The 24,412-nt window shown below is 48.9% G+C and overlaps 1 protein-coding gene across 2 annotated transcripts in view; it reads right to left on the bottom strand.

The window, feature by feature from the left end:
• The window catches only part of PNPLA7 (patatin like domain 7, lysophospholipase), a 49,751-nt gene extending 25,769 nt beyond the window's left edge, over positions 1-23,982 (bottom strand). For both annotated transcript variants that reach the window (XR_014028050.1, XM_081340008.1), the window contains exons 1-19: positions 23,740-23,982; positions 21,024-21,098; positions 19,939-20,026; positions 19,251-19,333; positions 18,466-18,554; positions 17,934-18,074; positions 17,625-17,784; positions 16,486-16,566; positions 15,823-15,951; positions 14,747-14,827; positions 13,897-14,041; positions 13,232-13,315; positions 12,229-12,323; positions 10,977-11,123; positions 10,415-10,492; positions 10,090-10,295; positions 8,476-8,607; positions 8,172-8,295; positions 3,543-3,656 (exon numbers count right to left, since the gene is read on the bottom strand). Coding sequence is in view for 1 of the 2 variants with exons in the window: in XM_081340008.1 (XP_081196134.1) it covers positions 3,543-3,656; positions 8,172-8,295; positions 8,476-8,607; positions 10,090-10,295; positions 10,415-10,492; positions 10,977-11,123; positions 12,229-12,323; positions 13,232-13,315; positions 13,897-14,041; positions 14,747-14,827; positions 15,823-15,951; positions 16,486-16,566; positions 17,625-17,784; positions 17,934-18,074; positions 18,466-18,554; positions 19,251-19,333; positions 19,939-20,026; positions 21,024-21,098; positions 23,740-23,778 (2,091 nt within the window). In the remaining variant the exon portion in view is untranslated. The remainder of the gene's footprint in view (positions 1-3,542; positions 3,657-8,171; positions 8,296-8,475; positions 8,608-10,089; positions 10,296-10,414; positions 10,493-10,976; positions 11,124-12,228; positions 12,324-13,231; positions 13,316-13,896; positions 14,042-14,746; positions 14,828-15,822; positions 15,952-16,485; positions 16,567-17,624; positions 17,785-17,933; positions 18,075-18,465; positions 18,555-19,250; positions 19,334-19,938; positions 20,027-21,023; positions 21,099-23,739) is intronic.
• Positions 23,983-24,412: the final 430 nt, after the last annotated feature.

Raw genomic sequence — 24,412 nt, 5'->3', positions numbered from 1 at the left:
GTTGGGAAAACGGCGAGGAGGCAATCGGCAAAGACAAGAGGACGGGCAAACGCAGAGCAAAGGAGGAACAAAACGTCTTCCAGGTTTTTTTGTTTTTTAATCCCATTTATATCCCGCCCTTCTCCGAAGACTCAGGGCGGCTTACAATCTAAGAAGCACAAACCAATGTGCTTAGCAATAGCCTTCATTCTATGTATATGCCGGCTTATTAGGGCTTTCACACACACCCCCAAGCAGCATTATTACAAAGTCAGCTTATTGCCCCCAACAATCTGGGTCCTCCTTTTACCTACCTGGGAAGGATGGAAGGCTGAGTCAACCTTGAGCCTGGTGGGACTCGAACCTGCACTAATTGCAGGCAGCTGGTGTTACTTAAGGAGGCATTAGCCCACTGCTCCACCGAGGCTCTTCCAGGTTTCCTCAGCCGAGGGAATGGGTCAGCTTCAGGACAAAGCTTGAAGACCCTCTCCCCTTCCTGGCTGTGTAACTCACAACGTGGCATTCTTCCCAGCTGCCAGTGGCGCTTGCAACAGAGCTGGAAGGGACCGTGGAGGTCTTCTAGTCCAACCCCCTGCTGGGAGCAGGAGAGCCCGTATCATTCTGGACAAATGGTTACCCAGTCTCTTCTCCAACACCTCCTGCGATGGACTGTCTGGTGGGCAGTGGGAAGAGAGCAAGGACAGACCCTCCCTAGCAATTCAGAGTGGATCTATATTTATGCAGGTCGTTGTTTTTATCCTGGCAGGTTTCTGTCTTCTGGTGAATGACAGAAAAGAAACTACTCAGAAGTAGCTCCATACGTTTTGGGGGGGGGGGCGGGGAGGGAAATGGACATTTTACTACTTAGTTCTTAAACTAAGAGCCAAAAGTAAGCTTGCTTTGTACAGCTGGGGGGGAAAAGTCAGAAGTCCTTCCTTGTATATATATGTGGGTTTTTCAACAAAGGGGAATCTTTGTAGCTCAGGGCTGAAACGAGGGGCCCTCGGTGCCCTCTGAGCTTGGCTGTTTTCTTGCAGACGTTGCATGACCCAAACTAGGTAACGTCCTCAGGGGCTGGAAGGGTGTGGGGTTTGCTCTCTCCCTTCTAGCCCCCATGATGTTGGGTAGACGAAGCGCCAGCCAGGAAGCAACCAAACTCACTGAGTATCAAGGACCCCCCCCCCCCGCCCTCATTCGTCCTCTCCTCTTTTATTTTGTTGCACACTCTTTTCATCCTCTTTGGATTCTTCGCTCCTGTGGGTTTCTTTTATTGGTCAAAGGCAATAGATATTTATTTATTATTTATTTATTTATTGGGTTTATATACCACCCTATTCCCGAAGGAATCAGGGCAGTTTTACAGGGCAAAATTTAAAAACAATACAATATGATGACGATGATGACGATGATAACTTTATTGTCACTTTGAATGTACACCAACCAATATAAAATTAAAATAAAATAAAATAAAGTCTAGCCCCTCCCCCCAAATTAAAATCGCGATTTAAAATCATTAAAACCCCTCAGTCCAGGCCAGATAGCTCAAAGAGCCAGGTTTTTAGGTCCCGGCGAAACGAACGAAGGTCGGGGGCAATCCGGAGTTCCGTTGGCAGTTGATTCCATAGGGCAGGCACCCTATGGAATCAACTGAAGACCCTCTTCAGTTATGTTATTGGAAAGAAGTCAGTCCACGTGCCAGGGTTGCTTGACGTCAGATGCTTGGGCGGGCAAGAGGCAGGCGGCTTGTGTGGACGAGGTTCAGGACCAGGGGGGGTGTGAACCTCTGAAGCCCACAAAGGTCAGGGCGGAGGGAGGGGAAACGGGGGGGGGGGTTCCCCCGCAGCCTGCTTTCAGGTGACACCACGGGCTCAAAAACAAGTGTGCAGCCCCAGCACAGCGAGCTGCCTTCTGCCACTGGGTGAGTCACTCCACGGCTGCTATGGCAACCTAACAGGAACATCAATTTGGGGTGGGGAACAATGCGTCTGGCACGCACTCTCCTTGGGAGTTTAAAAGCTGCTCTGCTTGGGGAAGGGAGGCATGCTGTCCTCCCCACCCCTCTTCTCTATAAATCCCAAAGATGTCAGTAAACATGTTTGGGTTTTGTTTTTTCAAAAAAAAGAAAGGGGGGGGGGGGGAAAGTTGCAATCAGACAGCCAAGCTGTTTTTCTCCAGCAATTTTGCACTTCCTTCAAATCTTTACAGCCAGCATGGAAAAGGGGAAGTAGTCCTGGCCACTTCTTGTTGCCGTCAGGAGCGAATCTGTCTCAATAAGAGCAGAATAACGGAGCTGGGGGGGACCACAGAGGACTTCTAGACCAACCCACTGCTCAGCCTTGTCCGTGCAGAGGATAATGTGCGCGGTAGTCTATTGGGAGCGAACGTGTGAACAGCTGACCGGAGCTGTGCGTGGAATCTGCTCGTGGGGTGGAGCAGTGGAGAACATCAATGAAAGGGACGTAAAGGAACGGGTCTCTCCCCCGAGGCCGGACCCTCTGAATCTTATAAGCAGAACGGGAAAGCAACAATGGGTTTTGCTCCGGCGTTCGCCCCTAGTCCTCGACTTACGACGGCAATGGGGGAACCCGAATTCCCAATGCTAAGCCAGCTGGTTCTGAAGTCCAGTGGTTGGAAGTGCGAGGACTGGCTATATAAATCACTCCTTTCAGCAGAGTTGTGACTCCAAATATTCGCCAGACGAAGGTCTGTAACTCAAGGACCAAAGTCTCTCCATCGTATCTAAAACCGTAACGTTATTATCATTTTTTTTAAAAAAAATGGATGTTTTTTCCCCCCTGATGCTGCTCAGAATATGCCAGACACCCTCAAAGAAGCCCTTAAGAAACACCCCGATCGTCTTGGCGTTCATATCACAATCAAAGTGCGGCTTTTAAGCGCTGCTTACTAAGTAGGGCAGGGAAAAATAAGTCAAATGCAGCTCCGTGGCCCAGTTTCTCCTACGAAAACCGCAACAACTGCTTTGCGAGGAATAATAGACAGATGGAGCGCTCTTCTAAAAATAAAGTAGCTTTCAAACGCACACAGGTTGTCAGGGGGACACACTGGCAATTGCCGTGCTACGGCGGGGGCAAAATAAAAAATAATAATAATTGAGTGGGCCAGATCCACATTTAGACAACAACACGCATTAGAAACCTGGGATTTTGCTCTCTTCTCGTCTTCATTACGCAACGGGTAAGGAAGATTTTATTTTCCAAAGCCCCGAAAGGCAGGACAAGAAGCAAAGGATGGAAGCTAATCAAGGAGAGAAGCAACCTAGCACTAAGGAGGAATTTTCTGACAGTGAGAAGGATTAACCAGTTGAACGGCTTGCCTCCAGAAGTTCTGGGTGCTCCATCACTGGAGGTTTTTAAGAGACTGGAAAGCTTACTTGTCTGAAATGGTATAGGCTCTCCTGCTCGGTCACTAAATGACCTGTTGTAAGTTGAGGAGTACCTGTACTCTGGGCAAGTGGTTTTGTCTACTAGGTGAGCTGTGGGATTGCTCTCTGCAGGGACAATTCTTGACTTGAAGTGAGATGGCAGGCAGAGCACCCTTCCTACCTGTGGGAACTTGCGTTTGATCGAGCTCAGAGCACCTTCGGGAAGCTTGGCCAGCTCAGAATCCCGAACAGCGTGTACGGTCGTCGCCCTGGGCTGGTGAGTGAGCGCTTCAACCTGGCAGAAGGAGGCAAAACTGTTCTTAAAATTGGGTCGGAAACCGTTGACCCGTTGCCGAGAAGGCCCGGGTCATCTTTTGCAAGCAAAGTTTCTACTGAATCCGGACATTCTGCTTCTTCTTTGCAGCCTTTCCCCCCCCTAGTTATGACGCCCGGCCATCCCCAAAGGACACTGTAGAATCTCAGAACTGTTCCTTTAAAGCGGCCCTTGCCTGAAGAGTCTCCAGATGTACGGACGTCAGCTCCCAGAATTCCCCATCCCCTGCTGAGAATTCTGGGAGCTGAGAAAGGCACCTTTCTGAAGAGCTGGCAGGAAGGAGTCTGCTTCGACCGACGGGATCCGAGGGTTTCTGGCAAAGGCAGAACAAATAGGAGAGAATATTTCTAGCTCGGAGTTGAACTGCGGGGTCTTTGGTTGCTTCTGTTGAAAGCAGCCGAGCTCAGAGAGCACCAAGGACACACACACACACACACACACACCAAATGCAAAAGAGCACAAAATCAGGCGATGAGCAGTGAGTTGTCACTTTCTGCCCATCGGGGGCCGCTGACATTTCATGCTTCGAACTCAGACTGGTTTCCTGCTGCTTTGCTCCACAATAAACCTCAGCTGAGCAGAGCAAGAGAGACCCAAGTCAGCCGATGCTTAGCAACCAATGGAATCATAGGACTGGGAGGGACCTTGGAGGCCATCTAGTCCAACCCCCTGCTCAGGCAGGAAACCCTATACCGTTCCAGACAAAGGGCTGTCCAGTCTCTTCTTAAAACCTTCCAGTGTTGGGACATTCACAGCTTCTGGAGGCAGGTGGTTCCACTGGTTAATTGTTCTCACGGTCAGGAAATTCCTCCTTAGTTCCAGGTTGCTTCTCTCCTTGCTTAGTTTCCATCTGTTGCTTCTTGTCCTGCCTTCAGGGGCTTTGGAGAATAGCTTGATCCCCCTCTTCTTTGTGGCAGCCCCTCAGATATTGAAAGGCTGCTATCATGTCTCCCCTAATCCTTCTTTTCACTAGACTAGACATACCCAACTCCTGCAATGGTTCTTTGTGTGTTTTAGCCTCCAGTCCCCTTTATTGCTCTTCTCTGTACTCTTTCTAGAATCTCAACAACTTTTTTTTTTAAATATCGGGGCAAGCAAAACTGGATGTGATTTTTTGAGCCAGTTACGTGAAGGAGAATGGCGTCTGTTTTTAGCTGATTGCTTTCCGCTTTTGAGAGCACGGCAACAGTAGCCAAAGAGGTGCCTTCATCCAAAGCCTCTGGAAATGGGGTGCAGGCATGCTTAAGGATGGGAACTGGAGAGGGAGAAGGAGAAAGAAGAACAGCCAAGAAGAACACAGCGCTAGAGATTCTGCAAGAACAGAGTGTCCCTTTCAAAAACTCTCCTAGGGCCACTCCTGCTTGCCAACGATCTGAGTCCTACTGAAGGAAAGCCAACATTTCTGGCGCACCGTTGAGGCCGCCAAGACGCTTCCAAGTTGAGGGGAAAAACGGGAGTGCTCTCTATTGATGAGTAGACAAGTAGAGTCTGTACACCAGGCCAGAAAGAGACGGACGTCCGGCATGGAAACGGGTCTCCAAAAGAGCTCGTCTCCTCCGAGGCGTTGCAAAGGAGAAGGAGAACCTCAACGTGCAGGCAGAAGGGGTGAACTTCTCAACAGGACTAAAGAAATGGACTTGCCTTCTTCTGTCCTTCAGTTCTTACGGGGCTCACAACATAAGAGCAGCTCTGCCAGAGGAGTCCCATTTCAGCCAATCGGATATTTTGTGGAGCTCCATCAGCATGGAGAAAAGTTACCGGCCATTCATGGTGGTTCTATAAAGAAGTCCTCAAGGGAGACTCCCTTTATATAGAAAAATTGCCAGCTTCCAGCCCTTGTGATGCTGTGTCCTACGAAATCTCCAAAGGCCCCTCTCTTTTGGAAGAGTTCAGGGTTCTCAAGCAGGCACCTTAGCAGAAAAATATCCGAAAAGAGCCAAGCCAGGGATATTCCAAGAAGATGGATTACATCCAAGCACGCTCCCTTTATAAGGGTAAATTAATTGGCTCTCCACTCGGATTTCAACCCAGCCTTTAAATCAAGCACTGCATGGAAAATTGCTACTTGCATCCCAGACAAAAAGGAAGGATTAATCACCTCATTTATTTTTTTTCCAGGTTGAGATAAGAATCCTTGTTATCCTCAAGAGGCAGGGCACTTAAAAACCATTTACACATGCGTTGGTGCTTTGCAAAAAAAAAAAAAGTGGGAAATCAGTTGAAGGAAGGGAAAGCAGGAACACATTTTAATTAGCCGAGATCGATGCTATTGACGCCCGGTTTTGTTTTGTTTTTTTGGTTATTATTCAAAGCAAATGAAAAGCAAATCCTTTCTACAGTGCGAAGGTTTTGGCACTTATTCAAGATTATATCCTCCGGAGTCCTTCCGGTGCAACAGGCTGGATCAATTACCATCCATCTTTCAAAGCCTTTAGAGTAGCGAAGGCTCTAGACTAAAGCCCTGTTTTTTCAATAGCGATCATAAAAATAACTTGCAAAACCTTCAAAATAGACTCTTGTTCAGAGAGGCCGAGAAACATTTGCCCAAAGTCAGCACCCGTGGTGTTCAGTTTAACCTTGACGTTTTAGCTGCTGCTCGCTGGAATCCAGGCTTGTAAAGAGCTACTGTGGAGACCATTCTCACTCCCTGCTTCACAATGCTGGCTTATCGGTTCTTTTTATAAACCATAATTTATAGAGCGCCAGTTTGGGCTAACGCCAAACCAGAAAGCAGGAAACGGTGAGTTCACGTCCTGTCTTAGCCATGAAAAGTCAGCTGGGTGACCCTGGGCCAATCACAAAGAAACGGTGAGTTCTAGTTCTGTCTTAGGCATGAGTCTGCTGGGTGACTTTGGACCAATCGCCGGGAGACGGTGAGTTCTAGTCCCACCTTGGATACGAAAGCCGGCTGGGTTACTTTGGGCCGATCCCCAGGAGACGACGGGATCGACTTCTATTTGCAATTCTACTTCCTTCAGGCAGTCCTCGGCTCACGGCCGTAATGGAGCCCAACGTTCAGGTTGCAAAGTGGGAAACGGGCGAGGCGAGTCTTGCCCCTTTTTCACAACTTTTCTTGCCGCCGTTGTTAAAACAGGAGCCCTGATCTTTCCTCTCTGCAGGAGGAAAGGCAGCAGCTCCGAGAAAGAGGGAGGAGCCCTTCAGGATCGCCACGAAAAGAAATCAAGTACTTTTGCTCCTTGCCCCATCTTGCTAATATTCAGGAGCTAAATTAACTAGGAAGTTTAAGCACTGGCTATTTTATCCTCCTCTCCTGGAGCGTATAATGGAAAATTTGCTGCCTCACCAGCTGGCTCCGAGCAGCTCCGGCTAATTTAATTTCAGATTCGCGGTGATATATCACCAGGGCTGAGTCGGCCCGCTGCTGTGAAGGAAGCTCGCCTCGTTTTGCTGCAGAGTTTACTTAAAGAGAAGTTGCCCACGAAACACATACCGTACTTGGGAACTGCATTTCGCAGACAACACAGGTAGTCCTCAACTTACGAGCACGACTGAGCCCAAGCGAGATAGTTATTAAGTGAGTTTTGCCCCATTCGGGAGAAGGGCAGTATAGAAATTAAATTATTATTATTATTATTTTACCACCTTCCTTGCCAGAGTCCTTAAGAGAGTCTATGGAGATTCTCAGCCATCCAGGTGATGGCAGCCCCAAAGGTGCTTTCCCCCCCCCAGGAGGCCACTGGACTTTTTTGTTTTCCCTTTGAAGACGTTTCGCTTCTCCTCCAAGAAGCTTCTTCAGCTCTGACTGGACGGTGGGGAACGGAAAGATTTCCACTCCTTGCAGACCGCTGGTCATTTGTGTTCTTTTAAAGAGCCGTGGAGGCCAGCTGGAGCTTGATCTGTGTCTTCAAGGGTCGCCTGAGTGGTGCAAAGGACCCCCCCCCCTCAATGGGGAGAGAGCGTGAGGTCCGTTCCTCCAACGTTGACTTTTTGGCTCATCTTTTTGACAGACACCAGGAATTTAAAGCATCTCATCTTTGGAAACAGCGGCCAGAGGACTGGGCTGATGTGGCTTCTGCTATGCCACAGCGCCACCGCTGCAGGTGACGAAAAGCGATACTGCAGCCACTCAAACAGGAAGCAATATCGAGGAGCACTTCAAGAGATCCACAGCTATATGTTACTACTAAATCTGGGGCTCGGTTGGGGTCATAAGATGAGGATTGTGTGTAAAGAAACACACACACACACAAACACACACACACACCCTTCCATTAAGGATAATGCAGCGGGATTCAGCTCCTTCACTTAAATAGCTCCTGATCCAGCTTATGGGCTAAAATGGCCAGAAGCTGGACCTTCCTGGTTTATCTCCTTTGACGCCTTGGATAACGTGGTCGTTCCAACCATCCCTGGCCCATCTCACCTTCCACGAGACGGTCACGGAATGGCTTCTAAACCCAAGCCAAGCAGGTCAGCCAGCCCCTCCCCCTCCTCCTCCTCCTCTCCTCTCCTTACCACGCCAATCAGGTCCCCCCGGCCGTATTCGCCGGTCATGTGTTTCTTCCCGTCGTCCAACTTGATGACCGAGCGGAGCCGTCCATTCAGAACAATGTAGGTGCAGTCTGAATGATCCCCTTGCCTGGGAAAGAGAAAGGGATTAAAAGAGAGGAGGACGGTGGCGGGAAAGAAGGTAGGACTGGTCTTGGGAATGGAGAAAGAAGGATTGAGCCCCGAGGAGGCTCAGAAGAGGCCACTCAGTCCCGAGTAAAGAGGAGGACCAGCCCTTCCGTCACCCCCCGGGCGATTCCCGAGCTCCTACCTGTAAACGGCGCGTCCAGCTTCGACCTCCATCCAATCCAGGGCGAAATCAACTTGCCTCACAAAGGACGACATGCGCTTCACCACCATGTGAGCCAGACCCAGGACCACGGTGGGCTGCTCACGCATGATCCTGGGAGGGCAGACCCATAAGAGAGGTTTGCAATAGGGGCCAATTCAAAGCATCTTGGCACTAGGCAGTTAAGAATACGGTGGCCTGCAAGGCCCCCGCAAAGGAGCTAGTCCTTGGCTTACAACGATTTGTTTAGCAACCGTTCGAAGCTACAGCGGTACTAAAAAAGACCCTTGCAAGGCCTTATGACCGTCACAGCATCCCTGCAGACATGGGATCAAAATTTGGGCATTTAGCAAACGGCATGTATATCTGTATGTATTGCGTCTATCTTTCTATCATCCATCATCTATCCATGTATCTATCTATGGCATCTTCTATTGAACGTTTACTCTCTCTCTCTTTCCTTCTCCCTATTTCCTATCTATCTATCTATCTATCTATCTATCTATCTATCTATCTATCTATCTATCTATCTATCTATCTATCTATCTATGTCTCTAGCTGTGTCTATCCATCCATCCATCTTCCATCATCTCTCTCTCTCTCTCTCCTGTTAAGCAAGGATGTACCAAAGTCCTAATCTGAACATCTTCCTGCTGCCTTCCTTCCTTCTCCAGGCATCCCAGTGATAGTTTAATTAAAGCTGGATCCAAGAGCCCTCCTACCGTGCCCTTAGCTAGAAGACAAGTACCCTGTATTTAGCACATCACAGCTGGGTGTCAAGTCTAAGTGTGTAATTAGCTGGCAGCTGCTCCTGACTGAATCCTGTGGCAGAGGCATGCAAAGGCTGGGGCATCCCTGCTCGGCTGGTTCTGTTGATACCACCCTGGGCAAGGGGCCATTAATGTCCTCGCTCAGCTGCCTTCTTCCCCACCCTTCTGTGAATCTTCGGGGTGTGGACCAGCAAGAAAAAGAGTACAACCTTTGCAGGAAAGGCAAGGGGCGTCTTCCGAGGACTTGGGAGAAGTAGGAAGATGTGAACGCTTTGAGCTAGGCAACAGGGAATTCTAGCACCAGTTCAGCCTACCCGATGTGAAGGAGTCAACGAGAGTCCTGGGCGAAATCACTCTATCAGAATCAAGAACGCAGACAGTCCTCGGTTTACGGTCACAGTCGAGCCCAAAATTTCTGCTGTTAAGCGAGGCACTTGTTAAGGGAGCTTTGCCCCGTTTTGTAGCTTTTTAAGGAAATCGCTGCAGATGCTAAGTTAGTAACATGGCCGTTAAAGTGAATCTGGCTTCCCCGTTGACTTTGGCTGTCAGAAAGTCGCAAAAGGGGATCACGTCTCTCTCTCTCTCTCTCTCTCTCTCTCTCACACACACACACACACACACACACGGGGACGCTGCGACCGTCGTAAATGAGAGTCGGTCGCCAAGTGTCTGAATTCCGATCAGGTGACCACAGGGGGGGGGATGCTGCGACGGTCATAAAGGCGAAAAAACCATTGTGTCGCTTTTTTTAGTGCCCTTGTGACTCAACGAAACTGTCGTAAGCCGAGGACGGCCTGGCCCAGGAAGAAGGAAAGACGGGACTCACTCGTAGAAGTGGGACTTGGAGATAGCCAAGAAGGAACAATCGCGGTTGGCCTTGATGGTGAAAATCAGGGGCTCTCCCGTGAGCACAGCCAGCTGCCCCACCAGCTCCCCCGGGTGGGTGATGAACAGGCACGTCTCCTCCTCCGAGTCGATCTTCCGCTGGTAGACGTGCAAGGCCCCCGAGATCACAAAGCGGATGCTGACGTCCTACGAGAGAGCGAGTCCAGCACACCAATCGTGTGACACACGTCCCTGCCATTTGGCCCAAGCGTCACTCTCTCTCACTCACTCACTCACACACACCTGCCCGTGTGTTCAACACTCACCTGGTCGCCTTGCCGGGACACCACCGTCCCTGCGGCCACCTGATGGAGCATCACTTTCCCGTTCAGGAGAGAGGGGTCCTAAACAAGCAAGCGACGACGCCAAAAGAAAAAAAGAAAGAGAGAGAGAGAGAGAGAGAGAGAGAGAGAAAAAGAACGCTCGTCTCTTTGGTTAGCGGCACAGACTAAAATAGATTTCATGACGTGGGGGCAGAAGCCCCCATGTTCTCTTCTAACTGGGGGTGAGGGGCAGGTCGATCTGGAGGGAAATAACTACACCGAGGTGACCAAATTTTGAACCAGAGGGTGGGTGGGGGGGGGGGGAAAAAGCAACCCTAAGAAATTGGGTTTTAGAAATGGAGCTGCTGCAGACTTGCTACTTGGAAACTTTAATGAAGAGAAGGACGAGGGGTGACAAGGGGATCTGTAGCCCAAGAGAAGGGAGATTGCCTTAAACTTTTTTTTAAAAGAAAAAAGGGAAAAAAAGAATGTTAAAGCCTGCGAGGTGCCTAAGCTAGAAAGCAATGCTCCGAACGGTTGATCCCGCCCCGCTAAGATCACTCACGTCCAGCTTCATCAGAGTCAGAAGATCCTTTTTGGCAGCTTCTAAGATGGTGTTGACCTGCTTGGTGGCACTGGGCACGTTGTTCTGGACGTAATGGAAGACAGCCGAGGGCATTTCGGTCACCGTCACAGTTTTCTTCAAGATGGGCTGGGGGTGGGGGGGGGATAGGGGTGGGGGGGGGAGATAGAAAAGCCCAGGGGTCACTTTTCACACTGCAGATTAACAACACAACTAGAGGTAGTCCTGGACTTATAAGCACCATTGAGACCGGAATGTCTGTCGTAAATCATTGGGTTTGCGGAGTCCGTGCCGATTTGATGACCATTTTTATAAGGGACATGAAGTGAACAATCAAGAGTCCTTAAGCAAACTCATGGTCTTTCTGAAAGAGCTTGCAACCGGCACCCTAATCACTGCCCGACCAGGTTGTAACTTTGAACGGTCACTAAACCAACTGCTGCTAAGTCAAGGACCACCCCCACCCCCCCTTTACTCCGAGTCCAGCCAGCAACTAGATCTGGGCATCCAGAAAACGTTAAAACCTTTCTCGTCTTTGACTCTCAACCTCCGCCAAGGAAGACGGAAATGAAACTTGCTCTAAGCGTCAATAAATCCAGGGCGGAAGCCAACGACATTAAAGTCAAGACAGTCAGCGGCCCGCAGGGAGACAGGTATTCCTTTTCTGTAATGCCAAATGTTGCCAGGGTCACAAAGTCACAAAGGTTTATTTTACAGCCTAGCAAAATTGACTTAAAAAAAAAAAAGAAACAAAAAAACTGTTGGGGTTTTTAATACGGTTTCCTAACCTGACGTCTCCAAATGGGGTAAATTAAACACACACACACGTCCCAATGCATAGAAGAGAGAAAAACTCAGCACGGAGCAAACGGCGCAGTCGAAAGACGGCAGGAAAATAATGGGGACGTTTAGGGGGGGGAGGGGGGAGAAGACTGTGGGCAAAGAGGCTCCTAGCAATGTGGCATTTGCAGAGATCAAATCAACAAGCAATCCAATGAGCCGTTTTGACATTTTACATTTTTTTTTTAAAAAAGGCCACGTTTGTGCTAAACTTGAGGCATGAAGGAAGAATATTTGCAACTCCTGGTTGAACTGTGGGGTCCTTGGTGCTCTCTGAGCTTGGTAGTTTTCTTGCAGACACCTCATGACCCATCATCATGCACCCTGAGCTAGGAATATTCTCTTCTATTGGTAGTTTAACTGGGAAGGCAGCAAGGAGGCCTAGAAAAGATACCTTGTGTGAAGTTGTGTTGGAGGAAGAGGCGTCAGTCTCAATCCGGGGTCTGTCGCAGGCCACATCCAAGTCTGCTTTAGCTCCAGCTGAGTTACCTAAAGGACGGAGGAGGACCAATGTCAGACTCTCTACCCTGCCAGCCACCTGCAGCTTTTCCATCCACACAAAAGGTAAAGGTAAAGGGTTCCCGCGCACACGCGTGCTAGTCGTTTCCGACTCTAGGGGCCGGTGCTCATCTCCGTTTCAAAGCCGAAGAGTCAGCGCTTGTCTGAGGATGTCTCCGTGGTCATGTGGCCGGCATGACTAGACGCCAAAGGCGCACGGAACGCTGTTACCTTCCCACCGTAGTGGTCCCTATTTTTCTACTTGCATTTTTATGTGCTTTAGAACTGCTAGGTTGGCAGAAGCTGGGACGGGTAACAGGCGCTCCACTCTGTTACGCAGCACTCGGGATTCGACCTGCCAAACTGCCGACCTTCTGATCGACAAGCTCAGCGTCCTAACCCACTGAGCCACCGCGTCCCTTTCCATCCACCTATCTATATCTATATCTATCTACCTACCTACCTACCTATAGCAAGTGACCCGGAAGAGCATGTACAGACAGTCCTCAATTTACGGCCATTTGTTTAGTGACCAAAATTACAACAGCCCCCCAAAAAGCCACTTAGGTCTGTTTTCCACACGACCTTTGCAGCAACCCTGTGGTCACGTGATCAAAATTAGGCCATTCGGCAACCGGTTCACCTTTATGACGGTCGCAGCATCCCGGGAGAGGGTCACGCGATCCCCTTTTGTGCCCTTCTGATAAGCAAAGTTAATACGGAAGGCAGATTCACTTAACAACTGTGTTGCCGGTTGAAGAACTGTGGCGAGACAGGCCGTAAAAATGGGGCATAACTCCCTTAAGAAATGTCTCGCTTAGCAACGGAAATTTTGGACTCAGTTAAAGACGAGAACTAGCTGTACAGCTGCAGAACTTTTCCAGACCTCTCTCGCTCACCTGTAGCCTGGGTATATCCGGCGGGGGTGGTCAAAGACAAGCTTCTTCGGAGTGGAGGCTCTGAGCCGGGAAGTCTTCCAGAATCTAGAATGGAGAACATCTCAGCTGACTTCCTCACAGCAAAGGAATTTGCTGGCAAATGGAAACAATCCATCTTGAAAGGATTTGCCCAGAGGGCCGAGCTGTGTTGTGGTGGGCTTGGTTGGAGGTGAGGGGTTTGGTTGGAATCCAGCTCTCGCGATTTCTAAGCCAGGACTGAGGGCTCCCTAGCTGGGGCGAAGTCTGTTGTCCTCTCTCTTGAGCTAACCCAAGCCACAGAATGAAAGAGAGAGAGAAAGAAAAAGAGAGAGAGAGAGAGAGAGGGGGGGGGGGAAGGAAGGAAGGAAGGAAGGAAGGAAGGAAGGAAGGAAGGAAGGAAGGAAGGAAGGAAGGAAGGAAAGAAGGAAGGAAGGAAGGAAGGGGAAGCAGCCACAGATCAATTCATCTCTGCCCTTAACTTCACCTAGTCCAAAAAAAGTGTCTCATCGTACAGGCGCCCCCTCCCCCCCACGCCCGTGCCAAGCAGAAGCCTGATCAATGGGGCTGCCCCTCTGAAACGCACAAAGTCCTTGCTGAGCCGACGGGACTTCTCCAGAAGTGCCCTGGGCGAGAGGGCAAAGCTTCACCTGCGCTCTCCAAGGCAGCGTGTCTCTCCAGCCTCTCGGCCCGCTCCTCCTCGGACAGGTTGGACAGCTGCCTTTTGACCACCCGGCTGGTGTTGCCCCCCGAGGTGACGCTGGCAACCGAGACCAGGGGGATGGCCTGGCTCTCCTGGGAGGGCGGAAGAGGCAAATGTGGGTCAGGAAGCCCTGGGGCTGGGCGGGTAGCCGCAGAGAGCCCAAAGCTGCACCCCAGTTCTCCAACTCCCCACAACTGACAAAAGCTTCTAATCTAACCATGCCAAGGTGGGGCTGTAAGAGCAAATACTAAGACAAGAGCAGGCTTGCTTTTCTTTCTTTCTCTTTCTTTTTTTCTTCCTTCCTTTTTCTCCCTATCTATCCATCTATCTATCTAGTATTATCTATCCATCTTATCTATCCACTCAATTTATCTATCCATTCATAGTCTCTGTCTGTCTGTTTATCTATCTATGTCTTCTATCTATCTATCTATCATCTATCTATCTATCTATCTATCTATCTATCTATCTATCTATCTATCTATCTATCTATCTATCTATCTATGTCTTCTATCAATCTATGTCTTCTATCATCTATCTATCTATCTATCTATCTATCTATCTATCTATCTATCTATCTATCTATCTATCTATCTATCTATCTATCATTAAATTTATTAATCACCGCAAACTACCTGTATGTGGAAGGGCTTTTAGAGGCCACCCAACTGGGGCCAAGCATTTCCACAGCCATTTTAGGCAAGCATCCCCTTGGGCAGAGGGGGTTGGACTAGAAGACCTCTGAGGTCTCTTCAACCGGTATGTTCCCAAAATTTTCCAGTGTCCACTTCACTTACGGAGCTGAAGAGTTCGGTGGTCAGTCCCAGGTAGTTGTGCAAAGCTAGGAAAGTGACTCTCTGCAGCCTCACCATGATGATCTAGGCAGGGAGCGAAAGCAGAAATGGTGGTTTTTATCATTTTTTTGGTCAGTTTTATAGCACCTCTCTCGGTGAGTTCGGAACTGGGTGGCTAAAGAGCTACTCAAAAGTAACTCCACATTTTCTTTTTTGGCTCTTTGGGCTGATATGCGAGCAGTCCTTGACTGAACAGTAGTTCATTTAGTGACCGAAGTTACAGCGGCGCTGAAAAAGGTGACTTATTCCAGACCTTTGGAACCGTTTACCGGTTGAGCTCCGGATGGCACTCGACCTTCGCTCCTTCCGCCGTGACCTAAATACTTACTTATTTGAACAAGCCGGCCTGGTCTGATGGGTGTGGGGTATTTTAATATTAATTTTATTAATTTTTATTGTAATTGGGCTACATTAATTCTTTCTTAACTTTTGTACATTGTATTTTTATTGTATTTATTGCCCTGTACACCGCCCTGAGTCCTTCAGGAGAAGGGCGGTATAGAAATGAAATTACGGTATTATTATTATTATTATCAACGTCAATTTTGGGCTCAATTCTGGCCGTAAGTTGAAGATCACCTGTAGTGCACCTTAGCTACTCTGATGCCATGAAGGAAGATGACACCTCTTCCTCCCCTTATGCTCCAAAGAATTAGGGGAGTGTTCTGCCCCGAAGTTACCTTCTCGCTCTGGTCTTGTCTCATCCCCCTTTCAGTTCTAGCCTTTTTTCATCAACGTCACTTTCCTTCTACAAGTCCGATGGAATCAGAGACCCCCCCCAAAGGCATAGAAGAGCTTGACCGTGAAACTTTCCACAAAGGAGGTCTACTTAAGGTTATTTATTTGTTTAGGTTTATTCGAGTGGGCCTATTCTCCCAACTTCCGTTTCTGGTCTGCCTTGGGTGACCCCGACCACCAAATTTTTAACGAAAACGTAAGAAGCCTCTTCTAGAAATTTACGAGAAACTAAGAAACCTCGGCTCCAAACTTGCTCCAGAGGAGGAGACGCCCAGCCTCACCTGCACCACTCTGACGAGGGTCTCGGGATATTTCTGGAAGACGTCCTGAAATGCGTTGGCTGGGAGACGCAGAATGGTTGCCTGCGTGGCGGCTCGCGCAGAAACGGTTTTATAAGGAGCAGGATGGCCCTAGGAGGGAAAGGAAACCCAACACGTTTTCAGACCTACTTACAACCGTTTTGCTTCTCATCCATGGAGCTTCCTCGGTTGCGATTTTGTTCCTTCTTCCTCGGGGGGAAAAAACCAACAACATCAGTCCGGTCGTCTCCTGGAAGAAGCACTTTTGAGAGAACTATGACATGGATGAGTGAGAACCTCCACAAACGCATTTCTTTGGTGACTGTTTGAGGTTACAATGGCACTCTTACTTATAACTGGTCCTCACACTTACGACTGTTGCAACATCCCTTGGCAACTGGCAACGGCTTAAGTATGAAAAACGTTTCCCCAGTGCCGTTGTAACCTTGAACTTTGCCAAGGCAAAGCCAGGAACCAAATTTGCCACATCGCCGCTAGGTGAAGCCAGCTCTCGGATTGGACTCTTCCACCTTCATCCTTCCGCTTCCTTCCAGGAAGCCCCGCCCACTTCTTCAAAGTCAAAAGAAAGGGACAGAGCACCACTTGGAAAGCCAGGAAAGGAGCCAAGTGGGTTGCGGGACTCACCGTGATGACGTCCAAAATGCTGAGAAGACTGTGCACACTGTCTCCGGCCAAGACCTCCTTCACCACCATCTCTGTGCCATCCTGAGAAAAGTTGAACGAAGAAAGACACTCCGGTTGCATGTTTTAAAGCCTATGGCAAAGACCACGTTGGTTCCACAAACCAGGTTTATAAGGGACAACTGCTGGGTTGTTTGCCATCCACAAGTGCTAGCGAGTGTGCCTTGTTCCCTGCTTATATGAAGTTGAGGTTGGTTCTTTTCTTGCAGACGTTTCAGTACCCAACTAGGCAATACCATCAGTGTTGTTGGTGTGATGATGCTACCTAGCTGGGTCATGTGAGGTCTGCAAGGAAACAAGCAGGACCCCACAGTCCTCCTCCTCTGCCTTTCTGCCCCCCTCCTTCTTCTCATCTCCACACACCCCACTCCCTTCTAGCAGTGAGGATGTACACTAGTTGGGTCATGAAACACCTGCAAGATTACACCCAGGTTCAGAGAGCACCAAGGACCGCACAGCCTTCCTCCTCCTCCTCCTCCTCTCCAGACACCCCACTCCCTTCTAGCACTGAGGATGATCCCAAGTTGGGTAATAAAACGTCTGCAAGAAAACAACCAAGCTCAGAGAGCACCAAGGACCCCACAGTTCTCCTCTTCCTCCTCCTCCTCCTCCTCCTCCTCCTCCTCCTCCTCCTCTTCTTCTTCTTCTTCTTCTTCTTCTTCTCCTTCTCCTCCTCTTCTCACACCCCACTCCCTTCTAGCACTGATGATGTCACCTAGTTGGGTCATGAAACGTGTGCAAGGAAACCACCCAGCTCAGAGAGCATCAAAGACCCCACAATCCTCTTCCCAAACCCCACTCCCTTCTAGCACTGATGATCTTCCCCAGTTGGGTCATGAAATGTCTGCAAGGAAAGCACCGAGCTCAGAGAGCATCAAGGACCCCACACTCTTCTCCTCCTCCTCCTCCTCCTCTCCAGACACCCCACTCCCTTCTAGCACGGAGCATGATCCCTAGTTTGGTAATGAAACATCAGCAAGAAAACAGCCATGCTCAGAGAGCACCAAGGGCCCCACGGTTCAACCCCGAGCGCCAAATATTCCCTTCCGCCCTTCCAATCGCCATACGGAATGATCCCTTACGCTCTCTTGAATGCAGACTTCCAACTTCCCGTCCTGCACGACGTAGATGCTGTTGTCCAGCTGTCCCGGCCGGAAGATATATTCCCCTTCGTGCAGCTGCACGAAGACCATGTGCTTGCAGAGCTCCAGGAAAAGGGGCTTCTCGAAGTGACCCAGGACCCTGAGGGGAAACGGAGGAAAGGGGGAAGGGAAAGGAAGGGAAGGGTTTGCTAAAGCAGGCAGAGAGGGCAGGGCCAAGAGCCCGACCGAAGAGGCTCAGCCGTGGCTCCGATCCCGACCTCAGCCGAGGAAAAGAGGCGGCCGGCCTACCTGACGTTCTTGAGCATGTAAAGGACTTCGGAAGGCAGGTGGGAACTCTTGACGTCAAACTCCGTCAAGTCGGCCTCCAGCAAGGAGGGCGGGGGGTCCTTGGGCTGCAGGGTGGGAGACTCCTTCTTGAAGCGCAGGATCCTGCAAGGAGGAGCAAAGGGCCGTCAACTGCTCCTTCCTTGGCTCTGCGAAGGATCCAGACCCTTCCACCCTTCTTCACCCTGGCTTGGTTTGCAAAAACCTCGCAACGTCCGCCCTGACCCTGGACCACTGGGCCCAGATCGCAGCCACTCTAGGCCTCCTCTCTTCCGCCTCTCCGCTGCTCCTGGGGCGGCGAATTTGGGGAGGTGGGGGGGGGTGTCGTCTCTTGGGTTCCCAATCCACGGAGTCCTCGAACTCACAACAGTCCACTGAGTGATATTTTGAACCGGAAAAACCTGCCAGGTCTCCTCCCAACTCTGTAAGTCTGTAGTTTGCCGAGGAAACCATGTACGCTTTATCCGAAATGCCAAAATTGTCCAGTGACCCTTACCTCTTTGCCAAGGACAACACCTTGGCCCTTTTCCGCATCCGCTGACGAGGCACCGTGTTGCCGACTAGAGAGTTCGGCAGAGTTGTAACCTGAAAGGAAAGGCCGGTGGGATTTTGAGAAGTGTGAACACAATTTGGAAATGTCTTACTGAACTTTCAGAGTTGACTGCAAAGGGACCAGACCCCGAGCTACATTTCAAATAATTCTCAATTTATGACCACAGTGTTCATTTATATATAACTATATCTATCTATATATCTATATCTATATATTATTAGTCATCCTGAGCACGCCTACACCCCAATCTTCTCACAGGTTACCTTCCAGGATAAATGAAACCCCAAAGAAAGGTTGAACTGGTAAGGTTTTGACTCCTATTTGTTGAGCACGTCCTTGTGGACTTTATGGATTGGGTGCTACATCAGCTCCACCACAAATGGCGTTGCTTCATCGCACAGGCAAGCCCAGAAGAGGAGGGTGTAAAATGACAGGAAAACCCCACTCCCTGCTTGCACTGATGATGTTACCTAGCTTGACAAGGAGATGCCTGCAAGGAAACAACCAAGCTCAAGAGAACAGCAGAAGCCCCTATTCCTTCTCCTCCTCACACACCCCGCTCCTTTCTAGCACGGATGATGTTACCTAGCTCGGTCATGAAACGTCTGCGAGGAAACAACTGAGCTCAGAGACCCACAATTTAAGTCTGGACTCCAAATAGTCTCTTCCACCGGAAGCCCAGGAAGGTTTAGAGCAATCGTGGATTCCATCCCTGATCGAACCCTTACCTTCCGCATGATCTTACGGCCGTAGAACATCACTTTGTCTCTCTTGCGGAACCTGTACTGGGGCACGTGTGCCTGAGATTGTTCTGAAAAGCAAAGGAAGATCCATCACCTTGATGTCCCCTTTCCCAAAGCCCACAAATGGTCTAATCCGAAGCGATATCAAAGAGACAGAAAGAAAAGCATAGGCTAATTTACTTTCCCTAGGATTCTCCTTTAGGTCCATTTTATTTGTTGGCATCCTGCAAGGACAACTCAAGGCAGCGAGCATATACAGCACACCGTCCTCCTCCTATTCTCCCCACAACAACCCTGTGAGGTGGGCTGGGCAGAGAGAGAGGCCCAAGTTCACCCAGCTGGCTTTCATGCCTAAGGCAGGACTAGAACTCACCGTCTCCTGGCGATTGGCCCGAAGTCACCCAACCGGCTTTCATGCCTAAGGCAGGACTAGAACTCACCGTCTCCTACTTTCTACCCTGGTGTCTTAACCGCTAGACCAAGCTGGCTCTCAATTCTTGGCGACCCATTTATGATGCGTTATTATGACCCTTTTATTCTTTCCAAGAGGCGGACAAATCTGGTTTAACCATCTCGTTAACCCTCCCAACTGCTCCACCGTGCAGAAAGAATCACCTTCCATTCGCCTGTGTTACACAGACATGGCGGGTTCGTGCTAAGCGATCAAACTTACTCGATTCCTTCACCTTCTTGTAAACAAAATACACAACGATCCCAATCAGCGCCAAGGCCACGGCAGCTCCAATGGCGATCCCAGTTAACTGCGGACAGAAAAAGTTCACCTTCAACCAAATGTAAATAAGGAAGTCTTTGGCACTCTCCGAGCTTGGTTGTTTTCTCCCGGACGTTTCATATCCCAACTAGCTCACATCATCAGTGCTAGAAGAGAGTGGGGTTTGCTTTACTTAGATATGACCGAGTTGAATCATGAAACGTCCGGGAGAAAACAACGAAGCTTGGACAGCACCAAGGACCTCAGTTGTCGTACTTTCTTCCCCTCCCGTCTTTATACTCCACTCCTTTCTAGCACTGATAATATGACCTAGTTGGGTCATGAAACGTCTGCAAGAAAACAACCAAGCTCAGAGGGCACGAAGGACCCCACAATTCAACCTGAGCTACCCATATTCTCTTCTATCAAACCAAAATATGCCCAGATACTATCTGTATTCGGCTAGCTTAATAACCTTCTGATCTGGAGCAACCGAAAATTAATGCCGTAAATCTGAAATGAAAAACTGAGCATCTTTATCACTTCCAATCGGGAAAAAAATTCTTACAAATTCATCATCACCTTCGGTGCGCAGCTTAGAACAGAATTCCTTCTCTCCTTATGCAGTTTTGGAGGCCACAATATTCTCTTTACATATATTGAGTCAACAGCTTTAAAGTGAAGTCTCCACTATGAGTAATAACGCTTTACATTCATGCATTCATACATTCACACATTTATATGGGATCTTATGCTGTCCTGGAGGCCATAATATTCTCTTTACAGACAGGGCCCAAGTCTTGGTGACTCCCAATTTTGGTTGACTGTCCGAGACTAACCAGAATGAGCAGATTCCTGTGCCAAATTAATAAACGGTGATTTTCAAGCCCGATTAGGACATGACTAATCAAACAGCAGCCTCAGTTTAACATTTATTGTAGCCACAATTTTCTAATTTTGGTTAGAAGGGAAACGAGGACAAGGGAATGGGGCGTGATATAAAAGCAGGCGTGTTCCTGCTTGGAAGAGGTATGCAAATGAGTTACCATGGTTGTCTGAATCCTGTCTTCTACAAATTGGAGAACGCGGGTTCGTAGGTCGGAACTCGTTAAGAGGCTGAGCTGAGGGATAAAAACACCAAAAGTATAATATACATTGGAGAGAACCGACATTTTCTTCCCAGAGATTTAGAGAAGACTTAGCACTTTTGAAAACTGACTTGAACTCAGAAATGAAAACAAATTATTCCCATAAAGCGCATCTCTGAGAACCATTTTCCAAGCAGCAATTTTAATATCCGGTTCAAACTCTCTGCCGATGGTTTCACCTTTACATCCAAACAAGAAAAAGAAAGGAAAATATCCTAAACCTCCTCAAGAGCTGTTTCTCTTTACAAATCACCACACAAACACACACACACACAAACACACACAAGTGGACCATTTCAAATAAATTGTACCTGTGTTACGAAGGATCTGTGCCAAGGCTGCCCTATGCAGAAGCAGGAGAGGAATCGCTTTAAACACACCGCTTGGCATCCTGAAAAATTCTGTTCCTTTGTTTTGAAAGACCCAAAACCAGTTTCAGAACCACCCAAGGGTTTGGCCGCATTCAGTAAGACAAATACACACCCTTAACTGTCAAGGGTTGTATAGTACTAAGAGCTGACTGGAAAACCAACGCCATAGAATGGTGCAGAACAGAAGAAAAAAAAACAAGGTAATTTAAGGTTCTATTTTTAAGTGGTTAAACAATGGCAACATCAGTCAGGTAAAGCTTTATTTCTGTTTACAAACCAATACACAGTACAAGAGCATTGTTTCCAAAGAGAAACTCGGAAATCACAAACCGACACATATTTAGGTTTGCTGATTTGTAGGCTTATTGTCACATACAATTACGGTGCTGAGGCATGATTCGTTCTAATCTGTTACCATTTCATAGTTGACCGAGAATTTTACAATTCAGAAAAGGGCACTGTCCAGAAAGAGCTTCCCGTCTAATCAAAGAATCGGAAGCCAAATAACAGGAGAAAATAAAATACAGGTGGTCCTCAACTTACAACAGTGGACACCAAAGTTTCTGTTGTTAAATGAGATATCTGTTAAGTGAGTTTCGCCCCATTTTACGACCTTTCTCACCATGGTTGTAACTGAACAGTCACTAAATGAGGATTGTGTCGAGGGTTATCTGTAATCTAGGCAAGCAATTGTGTCAACTAGGCGAGTTGTAGAATCTGTTTAGCCAGGCTAAACAGAATCAGGGTAAAACAGGGGAGAGGCATGCAATAACAGCAATTAAATTCGATTTAGGCTTATTTCTCCAGCACTTATAGAAGTTAGCAGGCACGCCAAACAATTCACAGGGAAAGTGGGCTTTGAATTAATGCAAATAAAGTTAAAAGGAAACAAGTGACTGGAAGTTCAGCCAGGGATAAAGAATAACAAGGAAGTATCCATCACAGAAAACTGTAACGAAAAGTGCCTTTTTTTCCAGTATACATGTTAGCATTTTGGCAAACAAACAAGCAAGCAAGAACGCTTAGACACGACAGTTAGACAATAATTAGCCCAATAAATTGACACAATCATTAATACACAGCCTTGCAGAAGGAGGGGTGTTCCTCCTCCCATTTTTAGCTACAGTCCCACACTCACGGCAACACAACCTCAACACTTAAAAAACCGAACCGCTAATAAAAGACCAATACAAATGTTAAAATACACGCAGAAAGAAACCCGAACATTGTTTGCTGGAGCCAGGATTGAATGATTTAACACCAGCTGCCCCGTTGCTTATTATGCTTGGCATAACCAAGATGACTTAAATTGACTGGACACCACTCCGGCTGGGAAGCTTAGGAGTTGTAGTTCCATTGTTTTTCCCATTGTATTTACAGTTTCGGACCATTAGAACACGACCCCAGAACTTAAAAAGAACTGGTCACTATTCAAAGACCAATACAAACATTAAAAAACAGGTGGGGAAAAGCTCCCAAATCTGAAATAATTCATAATGGGGGGGGGGGGGAGAGATGACGAGGATGGGAACTCTTGCTTTGAACCACGTTTGCTGGAACCGGGATCGATTAACCCCAATTGTCCCCTTGCCCACCATGTCCAACAAGACTGAAATGACAGAAGAACAGAGCTGGAAGGGATCCTGGAGGTCTTCTAGTCCAACCCCCCCCCCCCCCCGCCGCTCAAGAAGGACACTTTATCTATCCCATTCTGGGCAAATTCACTCAGGCAGGGGAGAAAGCCGCCCCCCAATCTGAAATAATTCATAATCAGAGGAAGATATAACTAGGTTTGGGGGGGAGGGGTCTATGAAGGGGGACTCTGGCATTAAACCAGGTTTGCTGGAACCGGGATTGACTTAACCCCCAATTCTCCCCCTTGAGCACCCTGTCCAACAAGACTTGAGATGAGAGAAGGACAGTGCTGGATGGGACCCTGGAGGTCTTCCAGTCCCCACCCCTTCTCAAGAAGGACACCCTATCCCATGCTGGCTAAATTCACTCCTCCAGCCCAACCCAAGGCTGGCGACGCTGGGTGTTGTAGTCCCAAGCCCTTTGGCAGGGCTCTTCCCCCTCCCCAAAGAAGCCTTCCCGCCCGGCTGAGAGGAACCCGCAGAACCCCCTCTACCCGCGGCTGGGGACGCTGGGTGTTGTAGTCCCGGCTGAGAGGAATGCACAGAAGCCCCTCTAGCCCCGGCTGGGGATGCTGGGACCTGCAGTCCGGGCTGTGAGAGGGGACCTACCTGGCGCTCGGAGGGCGGAGAGTCCTCCACGTCCTCCATGGCCGGGACGGAGGGAAGGGAAGGGCCGCTGCTAACGGCTGCCCCGCGGAGGGCGCCTATGGAGGTCAAGGGTCACTCTGAGGCAGGCAGGACGGAGACTTCCGCGCCCCCCCCCTGGCGTCACTTCCGCCCGTCAGGGGCTGCCCTGGGGCGCCGTCTTCTGCCAAGTTGGGCACCTCCCATCCTCCCCGGCCAGGATGGGCGTGGTAGTCCAAGCCTGGAGGGGCAGGAGCGGCTGCTGGAGACGGAAGATAAACCCGGGGAGAAAGAAGAAGAATCAGACTCTTCCTCAGGGTCAGGGGGAAACTGGCTTTCCTCCACCTGCTGCAGGAGGGGAAGCAACTCCCAGAATCCCCCAGCCCGTCTAGACACACGCACACAGAGAGAGAGAGAAAAAGAGAGAGAGAGACAAAATCCCCCAAATCTGGAACTTTGTCAAACTGGCCGACCTGGCAGGGCTGTTGTGCTGTTCCTGCCAATGTGGCTTGTTTTTCAGCATATCACCCCCACCCAGCAGCTGGCTGGTTGCCGAAGCCCCTCTGGAGGGTAGCTGAGGACTATACAAATAATAAAGGCGGAATATAATTAATAATAGTAAAAAGGCGGCAAATGAATGAACAATAAATACAAAAGT

This window comes from Vipera berus (genome assembly GCF_964194415.1).
Source record: "Vipera berus genome assembly, chromosome: 15".
In the NCBI taxonomy this organism is placed as follows: domain Eukaryota; kingdom Metazoa; phylum Chordata; class Lepidosauria; order Squamata; family Viperidae; genus Vipera; species Vipera berus.
The sequence above is the reverse complement of the archived record's forward strand: the minus strand, read 5'-3'. Positions and strand labels throughout refer to the sequence as shown.